This window comes from Mercenaria mercenaria, chromosome 1 (genome assembly GCF_021730395.1).
Source record: "Mercenaria mercenaria strain notata chromosome 1, MADL_Memer_1, whole genome shotgun sequence".
Lineage (NCBI taxonomy): Eukaryota > Metazoa > Mollusca > Bivalvia > Venerida > Veneridae > Mercenaria > Mercenaria mercenaria.
Genome location: NC_069361.1, coordinates 4,293,660 through 4,308,889, shown reverse-complemented (window position 1 = coordinate 4,308,889; position 15,230 = coordinate 4,293,660). Strand labels below are relative to the sequence as shown.

General features: G+C 34.0%; 2 protein-coding genes across 3 annotated transcripts in view; both read right to left on the bottom strand.

Moving 5' to 3' along the window:
- The window catches only part of LOC128555594 (golgin subfamily A member 6-like protein 22), a 30,513-nt gene extending 28,404 nt beyond the window's left edge, over positions 1–2,109 (bottom strand). The window contains exon 1 of one of the 2 annotated variants that reach the window (XM_053538364.1): positions 777–2,109. In XM_053538364.1, the coding sequence (XP_053394339.1) occupies positions 777–806 (30 nt within the window). In that variant the 5' untranslated portion in view covers positions 807–2,109. The remainder of the gene's footprint in view (positions 1–776) is intronic. The other variant, XM_053538359.1, reaches the window with a different exon arrangement.
- Positions 2,110–3,052: 943 nt separating this feature from the next.
- Positions 3,053–15,230, bottom strand: part of LOC128555593 (CAAX prenyl protease 2-like) — a 35,802-nt gene continuing 23,624 nt past the window's right edge. The window contains exons 6-9 of the mRNA XM_053538353.1: positions 14,455–14,563; positions 13,757–13,828; positions 12,787–12,849; positions 3,053–9,304 (exon numbers count right to left, since the gene is read on the bottom strand). Of these exons, the coding sequence (XP_053394328.1) occupies positions 9,102–9,304; positions 12,787–12,849; positions 13,757–13,828; positions 14,455–14,563 (447 nt within the window). The 3' untranslated portion in view covers positions 3,053–9,101. The remainder of the gene's footprint in view (positions 9,305–12,786; positions 12,850–13,756; positions 13,829–14,454; positions 14,564–15,230) is intronic.

Genomic DNA, 15,230 nt, shown 5'->3' with positions numbered 1-15,230 from the left:
ACAGTGGACAAGTGTGTGACGTTTCAATCCATTCTAATTAGTGGGTACTGAGATACCAGCTTACATACAAAAACTTAACCAAAAATTTCTATGTTGAAAAAGGGGCATAATTTTGTGAAAAAGCAAAATAAAGTTATGGGACCTGCTTTGTGCATGTCAGATCATGACAGTGAACAAGTTAGTGAAGTTTCAATCCATTCCAATTAGTGAGTACTGAGATACCAGCTTACATACAAAACCTTAACCAAAAAATTCTAAGTCGAAAAAGGGGCATAATTTTGTAAAAAAGCAAAATAGAGTTATGGAACTTGTGCAATGTAAGTCAGTTTATCACAGTAAATAAGTGTGTGAAGTTTCAATCCATTCCCACAAGTGGTTACTGAGATACCAGCTTACATACATAACCTTAACCAAAAATTTCTAAGTCGAAAAAGGGGCATAATTTTGTAAAAAAGCAAAATAGAGTTATGGAACCTGTGCAGTGTAGGTCAGTTTATCACAGTGAATAAGTGTGTGAAGTTTCAATGCATTCCCACAATTGGATGTTGAGATACCAGCTTACATACAAAACCTTAACCAAATCGGGACGGGGACGCCGACGCATGGGCGAGTCCAATAGCTCTACTATTCTATGAATAGTCGAGCTAATGACATTTAAAGCCAGATATCAAAGCATTTGGTAACGAATGAGTTCTCTAAAAATGCCAGTTCAACTTTTATTTCATGCAATTAAGAATATAAGATATGGTCAGATTTAACAACTAAAATGCAATTACCTTTCGCCTTTGCCCAATACGTGCCGACATCCTTATATCCACATGGATTCGCAAAACTATGCTCTACAGTTTGAGTAACAACTGGCAGGAAATTCCACAGACTGTCTTTCAAACAATTTTGTCATCTAATGTCTTCATTTCTTGTATTTCTCTAAAACATTTCTTATCCTTATCACTAATTCCAGTATTTATTCCTTTATAAAAAATAAACTTTTTAAATAATTTTTTAATTTTATATAGAATATACGTTATATAGCGTATATATTAACTATCTTCCCCTAATCTAATTATATTCTAAATTATATAAATAATGTTTTCATACACCTGATTTTAACCGGTTTAATCCAATAATATCTTATGTACATTTACATTATGACTTACTACCTACAACAAACAGTAAAACGCCCATACAACTCAAGAAAACCTGAAGCGTTATTAATGCCCATTCTATTTTCAATTTGTATACAACAAGGATCATAAAATAAAAGATTATCCAAAGCTACTGTTGTAATAAGATGTAAGTCAACAAAAGTGAAAATTGATTATTGGAAAAATCATTTTATTGATAACAATCGCTGTCATAAACAGTAAGCTTATACTCAATTAAAGAATAGTTTTGTCTACTGGATCATGTGTCGCGTTTCCTAGATGTTTCTTTTACATTAATATTTCATCTATATTGACAGACCAAGCGCATAAATGTTCTATCTGCATGAATATCTATATGGGAGATAGTGTATTAATTTAAGTTGTTACTTTTGTGTATAAATTTAAGCTTCAATATTAACCTTTATTTCGCGGGAGCGAATGGGGTGGGGCAGTGCATAAAGCTAAGATTAAGGACAGAAAAAAAAATAACATGCCTTTCCGAGCTGCTCACATTTGTACTGGTGTTTATGTCATTATACCCAGCGGTAACGGGAATGAACATAAAGTATTTTCATTATAAACGTCAAAATCGATGCTAATGTAGTGGCTTTGAGCGTGTATCATATTGCCCTTTGGTCTCAAAATAACTTTTAAGGTCGGTGATGACTCCGACATGGACGATCTAATTTCAATACTGGGTATTTGTAACACAAATCGAAATCACTCTCGTTTGGGGAATCTGTTTTACAACAAACTAGAAGATGCTTTTGTAGAAAAGCGCGATGTCTCCCCCAATGCATAATTGTGTAATAGGAGCGGGAAAATGTGCAGCCCGATACAGGACTCGAACCTGCGACCTTCTGCTTGCAAGTCAGATGCTCTACCAACTGAGCTAATCGGACAATTGATATCATAGACTAATTATATACATTATATACACACTGCTACATCCCTCCCTCCTTTTTTTTCAGAGACAAACTCAGGTTCTTTTGACTAACCCAGCCATTGCTTCACCCTAGCTCTAGGATTCCAAGGCTAGTCACCACACTCACGGCACCAATTAATAGGAGCGTCAATGTAATAGGAGCGGAAAAATGTGCAGCCCGATACAGGACTCGAACCTGCGACCTTCTGCTTGCAAGTCAGATGCTCTACCAGCTGAGCTAATCGGACAATTGATATCATAGACTAATTATATACATTATATACACACTGCTACAATTGTAATAGGCAAGCAATAGGGGACATGAGCGAAAGTCAAAGAGATATTGATGGTTGGCTGTAATAGGGATCATCTACTTGGCATGTCCAATCAACCTATGAGGTTTCAACATTCTGGGCCTAGTAGTTCTCAAGTTATTGATCAGAAACAGTTTTCCATGTTCAGGCCCCTGTGGCCTTGACCTTTGATCAAGTGACCTCAAAATCAATAAGTGTCATCTACTCTGCATATCAAATCATCCTACAAAGTTTCAACATTCTGGTTAAAGTGGTTCTCAAGTTATTGATCAGAAATGGTTTCCATGTTCAGGCCCCTAAGACCTTGACCTTTGATCTAGTAACCCAAAAATTATAGGGGTCATCTACTCTGCAAGTCCTATCACCCTATGAAGTTTGAAGGTTTTAGGTCAAATGGTTCTCCAGTTATTGATCTGAAAATAAGTGTGACGGACATAATTCCACACCAGTGAACATTTTATATTTTTATTTCTGGTATTTGAAGAAAAAAAATCAGGTGAGATATACCTTCTGAATCACCTTTCTTGCCTCACAAATCCAGTTTCTTTTGTAAGCCGGCAGCTAAACAATATCAAATTCCACTTGACGAAATGTTTAATGAATGACTTTCAAACCAGCCCTTACTATGCTACTAAAGCCTAAGTTATAAAACAAGACAAACATCAAACTAACTTTACATGACCTTTAATAATCTTGCAAATATAACATGACATTATGCAAGAAATATAAGTAGATAATAGTAGTAGTAGGTATTTTTTAAAAGCAGATCTTAACAGGCTGATACATTTGAAAACAGGTCAAAGAAAAATGTCTATTTACCTAAAAATAAAACAAGAGCGCCATTATACACATAAATCACACACCTGACTCAAATGGGTAAATGCCTTTTTTTGTAGAGGACCTCCACATAATGCTACAAGCCAAATATCTAAGCTTTTAGACAAGATTTTTTAATTATATCTGATATAAACGATTGACCCCAAGCAGGGACAATCTGACCCTTGAGGCATGATTTGGTTGACCACTAAACAATCCTACATGCCAAATATCTATGCTTTAGGCCTTCAGGTTTTAGACAAGATTTTTAGTATTCTTATACAAGTCTATGTAAAACAAGTGTCAGAACTGTTTCTTTTACCTTTGGAGCAGGTTTGGAGAAGAGTTTTTGTCAACCAGAATTCTGTATTGTATGGAATCCTGTGAACAACTTTTTATAGAGTACCATCCAAGGGAAATATAGGCCAAGTTTCGTTAACTTCCACCAAATGAAGGAAAGTGTTAGCAGACGATGGATAGACGGATGGGGAGTGATCACAACAGCTCAGCCTTAGCCCTTTTTGCTCAGGTGAGCTAAACAGGAAACTGGGTCTCTCTGGATTTCAGTGACATTTAATTTAATAGAATCATGCTTATGATGTATGAAACTAGACAGTCAATAAGCCCTGAATCCTCACTTTACCTTAACCTAGAATGCTACAGGATATGTTTGGTGAAGAACATTTCAACAGATCCTAGATACCTCCATGCAAGGATGCTACCTACTTCAGTGGTTCAAGAATCTAACTGCTAAGATTTCTTGATGACCTGACCTAGTGGTCTTGTGTGTTTCTATGACCTGACTTTTTTGACATAGTTTTCACCCCAGATTTAAAAAATTTGAAACAGATTAAATTCTTGAAAAACATCCATCAAGTGATTCGAGAGAAGAAGTCCTTAAAAGTTTTTCTATATTTAGAATTGGTGAACAAATTTAAGAAAGGTTCCTAGAATAATGCTATAGACCAAGTCTGGGGAAGATTCAATTTGAAAGTGGTTTATCAGAAGAACTCATTTAAATGTTATTTTTCTATTTTCAACTCTGGTCCCCCCTTGAAAGGATCAAGCTGAATGGTTTAAATAAACTTGAAAGATTTCTATACAAAAACACTACAGACCATGTTTGTAGAAAATTTTTCAAATGATTCATAAGAAATTTAAATGTGATCAAGCCAAACCATTTGAACACTCATGATGAGAATGGTCCATATAAGGATGCTACAGACCAAGTTTGGTGAAGATCCATCAACTGGTCAATGGGAAGCAGCTGTATAAATGTATTTGTTTTTTTAGCTCCAGAACCATTATAATTAATAAGATGGACTGGGAATGATAGATGGACAGGCAATGATAGATGGACAGGATGTGATAGATGGACAGAAAATGACAGTGACAGAAAATGAGAGATAAATAAGGAAACTAAGATAGATGGACAATGACAGACAGGCAATGGTAAATACACAGAAAATGACAGATGAAAATACACTAACAGACAGACAAACAGACTTCAACAGACAGATTTCGGTTCAGAGGGTGTTGTTTGGAGAATTTTTTATTTGTAGCTCTGATGGCCCCTATTTGCAAATAAGCAAAATGGTTTGAATAAATTCAAAAGATGACAGTTCAAAGAACATCCAGGCCAAGTTTTGTCAACTTCCACCTCACAGTTTCAGAGGAGATGTCGTATAAAGAAAAGTGTGGACGGACAGATAGATGCAGACAGTGAGTAAACACTTTGTGCTCAGGTGAGCTAAAAGGCAAGGCTGGATGCATCATCTTACTAAATGTAAATGTTATTTTCTGCAGCCTCTGCTAATATATATTAACAATCGATTTGAACACAATGTAAGTGACTAGTTATACTGTAAATGATGCATAAAATATTTGCAGACTATTGTAGCATGTTACAACAATGACTGGAAGCTGCAAGTAAGCCTAACAACAATGAATAATGCAAATAACAAAACAAAACATGATACAATAAATAAATATAAACGTTTCACTAAAATTTAATAAAAAAGTAAGAATTCTATGTTGTGTTATGATCAAGGGTATATTGTAACTAGTGCTTTGAAAGTTTCAAGCTTGAAGACAGATTGCAATATCAATTTATTTTAATGTTTACAGTTAAACTATTTTACTGGTTTGAAGTATAAGAAAACTGATCATATAAATCTGTCTTTAAAAGGCAATTTATTTATTTAGTTGGGTTTTACGGCGCACCAACACAGTATAGATTATATGGTGCCAAACAGGACTACAAATTTTGGTTTCACATCTCATTTACATCGAAATAAAAACATGAGGTATGGAATCAAAATTTGCATACCAAATTATCCTGTTTTTAATCATATTTTTATACATAACCCTGTCTAGTTTGGAGTAAATTTATGTTCAACAAAGTGTCTCAAAACAAAATATAGTTAAATAAAACATCAAAAATATTTTAGCCTTTAGCCTTCAGTGATTCTGCCTTTGCAACCGGTGCAGACCAAGATCAGCCAGATGATGGTCTGCACTGTTCGTTATTCAGTCAGTAAATTTTCAGTCATCACCCCCTTAGAATAAGAAGTGGTATTGCTGAAACTGTATGATGGAAATGTTAAGTTATTCAAACTAAAATTGCATGAAAATCTATGAACAATAGACAGTTATACAAATAGCTCACACTTATTCGTTGGCTTATGTAACCTAAATGTAACATTAAAAAGATAAAAAAACGACGATGTTCAATACCAAACAAATAGCTTCAAAAACTTGCAACAACAAAGTCATGTAATAACTCTTTTTTTATGCCATTTTCATTTCATTATTCAATGTCATACTTCTATACAATCTTCTATACATATCAAATATGATTCCAACTAAACCATAAAAGGACACTTGGTGCACAACATCTTCAGCTGCCTGGTACAATTTGCTGCCAATTTTTATCTAGCTGCAATTTTCACTGCTGCAGAAAGTTCAGTATCACCTTGAAAACATCTTTACATCTCATACAATCACCAGCAGATTCATTTATATAAATAAAACTTGCACACAAATTAAACAAACAAAAAATCACCTTCAATCTACAGTAAATATCTTGTCTAAAATCTGTTTTGTTTGTTCTGTTCTTGTTAACCCTATTATTTCAACAGTATTTCATTCAGCACATTGTTCATCTAACCAGTATACCTGCATTCTTTACCAATATCAATTTGTTCTCTCAAAAGAAACTGACAACTTCCCCACATAGGGCTCCCATGTTTTTCAGAGTAAAAAATTCAAGGACTTTTCAAGGATATTTTTCAGAATTCAAAGACCAAAACTTAACTGTACTGTGATAGGGGAGGCTTCTCCAACAAAAGCAAGCACCATCTTTAGATGTTTATGTGTGTTCATAATGTGGTTCCCAATTGAATGTTCAAGTTTCTCATATATTTCAATGCATTTTGGAGGCCTCTGTAACTCTCTGAAATTAGCAAGTTAAGCCTTCTTCTGAGCTGAAAATAAAACAACAACTGTCTAATGACAGTGTGCTCGACTTTTCTCAGAGCTTGACTCTGAAACAGAGCTTTGACAGTGAAAAACTTTAACCAAACAAGAGCACTGCCTTGCGGGTGCAGACACATCTGATTTTTTTGCCTCTGTATAATAGAAATATTGTCCTACCCATGATTTTCTAAGTCCAAAAGGGGCCATAGTTCTTGCAAAAAGCAGGATGGGGTTATGTTTCTTGCTGTACAGAGTCAGCTTTTGATGAAGAACAAGTGTTGCAAGTTTTGAAGCAATAGCTTTGATAGTTTAGGAGAAAAGCTGACCTAAACACAAAACTTAACCAAGAAATCTGATTTTCCAAGTCCAAAAGGGGCCATAATTCTTGCAAAATGCAGGATTGAGTTATGTTTCTTGCTGTAAAGCGTCAGCTATTGAGGATGAACAAGGGTTGCAAGTTTAAAATTTAGAAGAAAAGCCCGCACCTCTGAATATCTCAACTGATTTAGACAATTTAGAGAAATCACATCTCATCTGAGACACAGGAAAATGGAACCTTCCACATACACCAGAAAACTCACTCCCATGTCACTGTCCTGTGGAAAATTCCTGGATTTTCCCCAGTTTTATGTTCCCCTTTAAAATTCACAGACTGTCCATGCCTTGAAATGTAGTTAAATGAATGAAGGAGTATTCCCAATTTTTCAGTAACATGGGAACCCTGTCAATTTAAGATGAAGAACTACTCAGTACTGATCCAAGACAAACTGAATCCAGTTAATGATCACAGGGAAAACATGTATTGCCTAGAATTCAATTACATGTACTAGCAAAAATGTCACAATCTAGAATACTGCCCGAATTCAGGTCTATTTTGATCACCCATCAGGAATGCTTGACATAAATAAATTTGTGTAATGAGAATATGAACATTATACTAATGCATTTTGACAAAATAATTCACACATATCAGATGTACTGTGAAAGCATTTAATTTTGTGGACTTAAATGGTAAAGTGGCTATTCTGTGGGAATATAAATTTGTGGATTTCAAATCCTGATGATCAGATGAATGGGAATATTATTTAGTTGCTGATAATTCTAATTTCACTGATTAACATCAAATTAGTCCCCCAAATATATCACTGACTTCACACTATCTTCTTCTATTATTAAACTTTCCTTTCAAAAAATATTTTGTAACATAAAAACAAATTTGTTAAAAGTCATGAAATAATAAATCATGATCAATACTAAATAGGTGATTCATGACGGAACATAAAATGCTCTGCATTAAATATCTTTCATTTAATATGATAATCACAATAGAATAATAAAATATGCATCATTTTAACACATATCAAAGAGAAATGCTGTTTTCAATGATCAGCTTTATTAATTTAACAAGTCACAAATATAGGACCATATTTATAGGTTATAAATGTACTTGACTTGCAGAGTAAAATCATCAGTAACAACTGAACCACGCCATATCAAAATGTACCTTAAATTATAAAACAACATATCTGCTTAAGTTAACACCATCTCTACTAACATAACAAGAGGACTGTCTGATTTACAGAAATTATTAAATTGATTTAAAAGTATAAAAAAATACCCATTATTAAAAGAAAGTTGGAAAAACACATGTTTTTAATTGAATGTATTGTTTTCTGTCAAATTGTCAGAGAGAACATTTGCCTGATCAATGATCACTTGTCATCTGGACTGGTAGTTTGGTCCTCTGAGCTTTCTGGGCAGGAAAACAGATGAAAAAAAACGTGTACATTAGAAACTTTTAAAAAATGGAGAATTTAATCTCATATAAACCTGAATTATAAGGCACCTTTTGATGTGATGTGGTTCACTCAATACTGCATACTGGGTAATTTTCAGTGACCTCTGTTCTCTAATACTAGTACATTGCAAAAACAACAATTCAAAACATAGTTCAGTGCTCAAAGAAAAAGATCTAAAGGTAACAGATATTTGCATTACACTGTGTTATGAACCTAAACAGTATGTTATGAACCTAAACAGTATGTTATTAAATTACCTAAACATTATGTTATGAACCTAAACATTATGTTATTAAATTACCTAAACATTATGTTATGAACCTAAACAGTATGTTATTAAATTACCTAAACATTATGTTATGAACCTAAACATTATGTTATGAACCTAAACTGATACGCTAAAAATCTAAACAGTATGTTAAATTGTATTTTAGGAAACTAAATAGTATGTTATGAAGGTGAAGTACATGACTAGCTTACAGATGAATCATAAATAACATAACAGATGCTTCATTTGCTGTTTTAAAAGTTCACAGCAATAGAAGTTACCCTATTTGTTATCACATGAAAACTACCCAGTATAAGTACTGTAACAATTAAGTTCACACTTCAATATCTAAAAGAATTACAAATCATAAATATCATTAGAATAAATAAAAGGGGAGGTAAGTGGATAAAGAAGATAAATCCAAGCTAGCAGTCCTATCACAAAGGCAGCAATAAGCTTCTGTCTCAGTGCCTTGTCCTGGTATGCCAGTACCTCATTAAATGCTGGGAATCCCATGTGATTGCAAAATGCATGTGCTAGAACAGGAGCCATGAAATGACCTGTAACATGGAAAAGGAAATGAGCAAAATGATCATTAGAGTGTAGAAATCTTACTTATATAATGTGACAAATTGATTCTATAAAGCTAGCTCCTATTTAGTAAAGGTAAATTATCACAATTAAATATGTGTTCTCATTGCAATCCAAACCTTGCAAGCAAACTATTTTAGTCAATTCTTTCTTAGTGTTATAGAGATAACTGAGGGGTAAGGCACACAAGATCTCACATAAGCTATCAAAGTAATTACAGTCGAGACTGCCTTAACGACCCCCTGAATTTAGCGACTCCCTGTCATATGCGACCCTATTTAATGCTCCGGACACAATTTACTATTAAAAGAGTCTGAATTAAGCAACCCCCTGCCTAACGCGACAAGCGACTGTGAAATCAGGCTCCCGAATCGATATTTAGACCGTTTTCAGCGACTTTGAGACGCTCCCTCGCAAGATTTTACACGATAGAGTTACCGTTCTTTATCTCGCGTGAAGTTGTTTGAGACGAGAACTTATTTGTTTACAAAAAATGGTTGATGAAAAACATAAAAAAAAACTGTTTTGACATTAAAACAGCGTGTTAAGGCACTTGAATTGCTCGATTAGCGAAAACCAGCGTATAAAGTCGCTGAAGAATTCGGAGTCGGTGCATAAATTAACTTTATTCCTGGTGAAACAAAAATATGGCGGTATTTAACAGGAAACGACGAAGTAAACACAGATTAAAGATGCAGTCAATAATCGAATAAATATCAATGAACAATTAGTACACAAAAATATAAATATCATAAACCTCAGTGTGTAAATAGTTCAAATGGAATATTTATATTTTACTGCTACCTTTTATTTTCTTGCCAGATCATGAGCTTAAATTTGTTTTATCAACATCATACGAATGATGCAAATTATTTGAAATTTATATTTATTTATAACCGAGGAACACCAAATAAATCACGAGGATTCGAACTGGCAGAAAAAAAGATATAAAGATTAAACAAAATAATGTTACATATGTTGGGATAAAACTTTTTTTACTTTCTAATTAACCCTTAGTGTATTTATGTTTTTCACACATTTGGTAGCCGTTACGAGATACAAGGGACGTTTTCACAAACAGTTTGTTTTACTTAATGTCGCCTGATTGATTATTAAACAATCAGTTCCGTGCCGATTATCATTATACCTTGTTAAATAACAAAATAAATAGGTGCATATTATTATGCCTAATATATTTTTTTTGTTGCTAAATTTCAAATAGAACTCATTTAAGAGATAGATTCATTCATTAATCTAGCTGTTATCAACAGTAAATTGGCACGGATCAGCGAGTGTGTTGATTTGGAATTCCTCGGTTATTTAGCTATTGAAAGGGAAGATAAACAATCGGTAGTATTGTAAACACTGGTATCTGTAAACCAATTAGATCCAAGTTTTAAGTGAAGACTGTTTAAGTCTTACTTGTTATTTCATTTTCAACAAAATTTAAGATATAAATAACCCTAAATCTCTAGAAAAAGGAGGTCCGTACCCCTAGAAAACCCCTAATAGGTTTGTCTAGAGGTACGGATCCGTACCTCTAGAATCAGATTCTAGAGGTACGGATCCGTACCTAGACACTTCCAATATATAAGTATCCGATATTCATGTATTTTAATTGGAAAAATATATGAAACCAGCGTCATCCTGTTAAGTGAGACTGTTTTAAGAGACTCCCTGTCATATGTGACCTTTTTCGCTGCTTCCCAAAGTCGGTCTCTTAAAACAGTCTCGACTGTAGTTAACTAGAGCTGCTTTTGAGAAAAGTGCATGTCTCCCAAAACTGCCTAATCATCTAGATTGGCATTTCTTCTCCATTATGTATCTGAGTCAAGCATGCACCAAGACCTGTATCACTGGCATCAGTATTTTCTGTAATTCAAGGGCCATAATTCCGAAGTTCCTGGGCCAATCTGGCTATTATCGAACTAGGCCGAGGACTTATTGGCAAACACATTTTGTTCAAGTTTGGTGAAGATTGGATGAGAAATGTTCAACTTAGAGCATGGACAAGATTTGTGACAGACACACAAACAGGAGTAAATCAGTATGCCTCCCACCACAGTGGTGTTGGAGACATACATGTAATTATATCAACAAACATAGAGGATAAAATTAATTACAAGCTAGAGCTATTTGTGAAATTGATATGCACCCAATGGTGGCCTGCTAGAGGCAAATGGATATGTGTTTTAGTAAGTTGTAATCTTCACCTTTGACCAAATGACCTCAGAAACAACAGGGGTTATCTACTGTGACTAAGGTGAAATCCTATGAAGATTGGCAGTCAAAGGCCCAAGCCTTCTTCAGTAATGAATAAGAAACCATTTTCAATCTAAAGATTACTGTGACTAAAAGGTCAGCTGTTGACAGCGAACAATAACTATATAAAGTTAACAAGAGCTTCACCTAACTTAGCATTACTCCCATCCGCAAGCAGAATGAAAAAACAATTGAAGGGGCAGAGACATGTCATGTTGGATGTGGATGAGGCATACCAAGACACAGTAGTAACAGATACTAAGATACAACATCAAGAGACTGAACTGAAGGTAAAAAACAAACAACTTGAGCTTGTTTTTTATGAAAGATGTATATGTCACCCACCACTTAACATGAAACATTCTAAAATACCAAAAATTAAGGGTCATAACTCAAGTAAAATCACTGAACCATAACAATCCAATGATATATGTAACTAGGCTTGGCGCTGAACACGCTTGTAAAGTTTGGTGGAATTCCGACCTGTGGTATAGGAGAAGTAGCAAAGACAGCAAAGAATTTGACAAATCTAGCCATTTTTTACCTAGGTTTATATGCAGATGGCATACACATCTAAATTTCACACTGATCACTACTGAGGTAGTGTTATTTCTACAGCTAAAAAGAGGCAGGGTTTACAAAGGTTTTTTTTACATTACCTTACTTGATTTTCTATTCAAACTATTCAAGCCTTTTTCTTAAAAAATGTCACTTAGGATGTCAACTTATTTAAATGAATATGAAAGAGTGGAGGGCCTTTATATGCTTAGTCTTGAAACCAAGATCATCTTACAACATAATAAAAATGTATGTTTTAGGTCATACTGTAAACTAATAGTAATGATAATTCATGTTATATTGATCAGAAGTTAGAATATGTAAACAAGACAACTAAGCCATACAAAAAGAATGTCCTTCAACAATATTTCATTAACAGAAAAGTGCTGCAACAGTCTGTAAACAAATATCCAAAATGTACTATCCAAATACTGGTCCACTTTCGGAATATCATCTGTGAGACGTTTTTGCTCATTTTATATTAAGGACTAGAGTAAACCAAAGATAGTTCTTCTTATTTTGACGATACAAATCGTAAAAAGTTAAGCTTTTTTTAAGGAATTATGGAAAAATCGCATACATCCGGTGTAATTATAATCATGCGAGCGTGAAAATCAGAAAAATGGCTTACCTGTTCTTAGAAATAAAAAAGCAGAATATGCCCCAAACACTGTCGTGTAGGTCATCTGAAATGCTGAAAATAGAATAATATCATCATATCATATTTTATATAAACACATTATATAGAGATTTCTAGAATGCAGATTTCAACAATGTCATGCTGAGAATGCAGTAGAATTATACACAGAGCTCAAAATTCGGCTATCCCTATCGGGCCTCAGGCAAACAGCAGGCAGCATGTCAATACACGCAATGCAGCAAAACCCTATTTTTTTTTACCCACAAAATAAAATGATTTCATGGTAGTAATTAAACAATTGTCATGTGTTTACCCAGTTGATTTTACAGCTAACAGTTGAACTACCTGTTTGGTTTTACACCTAACAGCTGGATAGTTTATCAAAATTTGTAGATAAAATGTTGCCATTTGACTGAAATCTGCACTGTGTAAAAACTTCATCAATCAATGCTAACTGTGTAAAAGCACAACTAATGAATGCATATTTGCCACTGATGTAAACTGGAGAAAGCAGTTGTAGTATCCATTGTAGTTTTTAAGCAAGTTGCAAAACTTTGCCACGTTGGGCAAAAGTTACTGAAATTTTTCAGTCCAGCTAAAATTGTTTACCTGTTTGAAAGGCTAATAAGTTTGATAATTAGGATGCCTTATGTAAAGTTTCAAACCAATAAAGGCAAAGGTTACTGAGAAGCAAAACTTCAATGAATGTTTACTGCTGACAAGGACACCCAGGTGAGTAGAATAGCTCTCTACTGAACTAGCAAAAGCTATCTCAGCAGACGAGGGGCTCAACTATTTGATGTCAGATAGTCAAATAGGGAACATCTGAGGAACTAGAGCTATAACTTGTCAATGAGTGTTTAATGACTCCAACAGTTGAAGTCTAGAGTCAAACATATTTAGTTATACTAGACAGTACAGCTCTCCATATACTTCGTATAACTGAGCTTAAAATATTTACCTGATGTTTGGAAGGCTTCTTTCACATCCTCTTTATTCTGGGTTATCTTTTCTATCATATGATGAAGGTGTGCTATATGTAATATCAAAAGTGAAAGTTTTATCCAATGGTATGAAATTTGATAAAATATTTCCTTTTTAAAGAAGTTTTTGTTAAGTTCGTGTGAAGCAATGTCTTGAATAAAGGGAAGTTATCAGGGTTGAAATAGCATTACTAAAACCGTCAGTGAATTGTACATTTTTCAGCAGTGCAAAACTTGCAGATAATTATAAAATCTGTTCATATTTCTGGAGTACAAGAGTTCATTTTCATCTTTTTACTTAGATATCTGGCTATACATTTATATGCTTAAATAAAATATCAAGTGCTTTATGGCAAAACTTTAAACTTGTCTAGTAATGTCTTAATATTTATCATATGATTGGCATGAAAATAGATTCCCAAGTTAGCACAACCATGGACTAAACAGGCATTTTACAACAACACTTCAAAATGCCCCAAGAACAACACTGCTAGGTAAATTATTTTAAACAGAGATAGTTTAAGTAATAGTCTTCTCTTAAATTTATAAGTAATCTGTAATAAATTGATCTTGGTCCTGTAGGACAGAGCTCAGACCTGCTACATAGTAAATATGAAAACATGTCAACAAGACTGAATGACATGTTAACAGCACGGAATGTCAAAAACTAACTTACCTACACCGAAAAACAATGGACAAATGAACACAGACCAGCCTTCCCCAAACTGAGGAACTAATAATGGCAACATACAAGCTCGAAATATAAACTCTTCTGATAGTGGTGCCTAGATAAATATAAACATAAGTCTCAGATCAGCAACAGGGAAAGATGACATTAAATTTTGACGACCAGGTCCTGGTTGATCAATACCTTGCTCAATACATAATTACATAAAATAATTACAAAGTCTTCTATTTCTTTCAAATAACTTTGTTTAACATTCATTGACTTTCCAATATGATTTTTGCTGCAAGTGTTGTTTTCCACTTAGAACTTAAAAGTTACAACTGTACTACTTTACATTCTTCTTGCTACTAAAACTAAATAAATTCTGAAATAAACTTAGCTATAAAATTGTTTTATTATTTGCACTTTCTTGTTTCAATGCAAGAAAGGATACATGTACTTTTGGAGGGATCATAGAAATACTGCAAAACACCCTCAAGAGACTTGCCGAAGTAACCATTAGAGTTTTAGTTGACAGGTTTGACAGTTAAACATCTGTGTAAGACAAGAAAAAGCAAACGCCTGGAAAATAGATAATACTTATATAACAAGAGGGTTATTGACCCTAAAGCGCTCACCTGTGTACAAGGCTTCAAGTGTGTTTGTATAAGTACAGAGTTAGGTTTCTTTTATGTTAGCCTATATTATATACATGTCACACACACTTTTGAACCTAGGGCAATAATTTGAACAATTATGGTAGACATTACAAATCTGATATCATA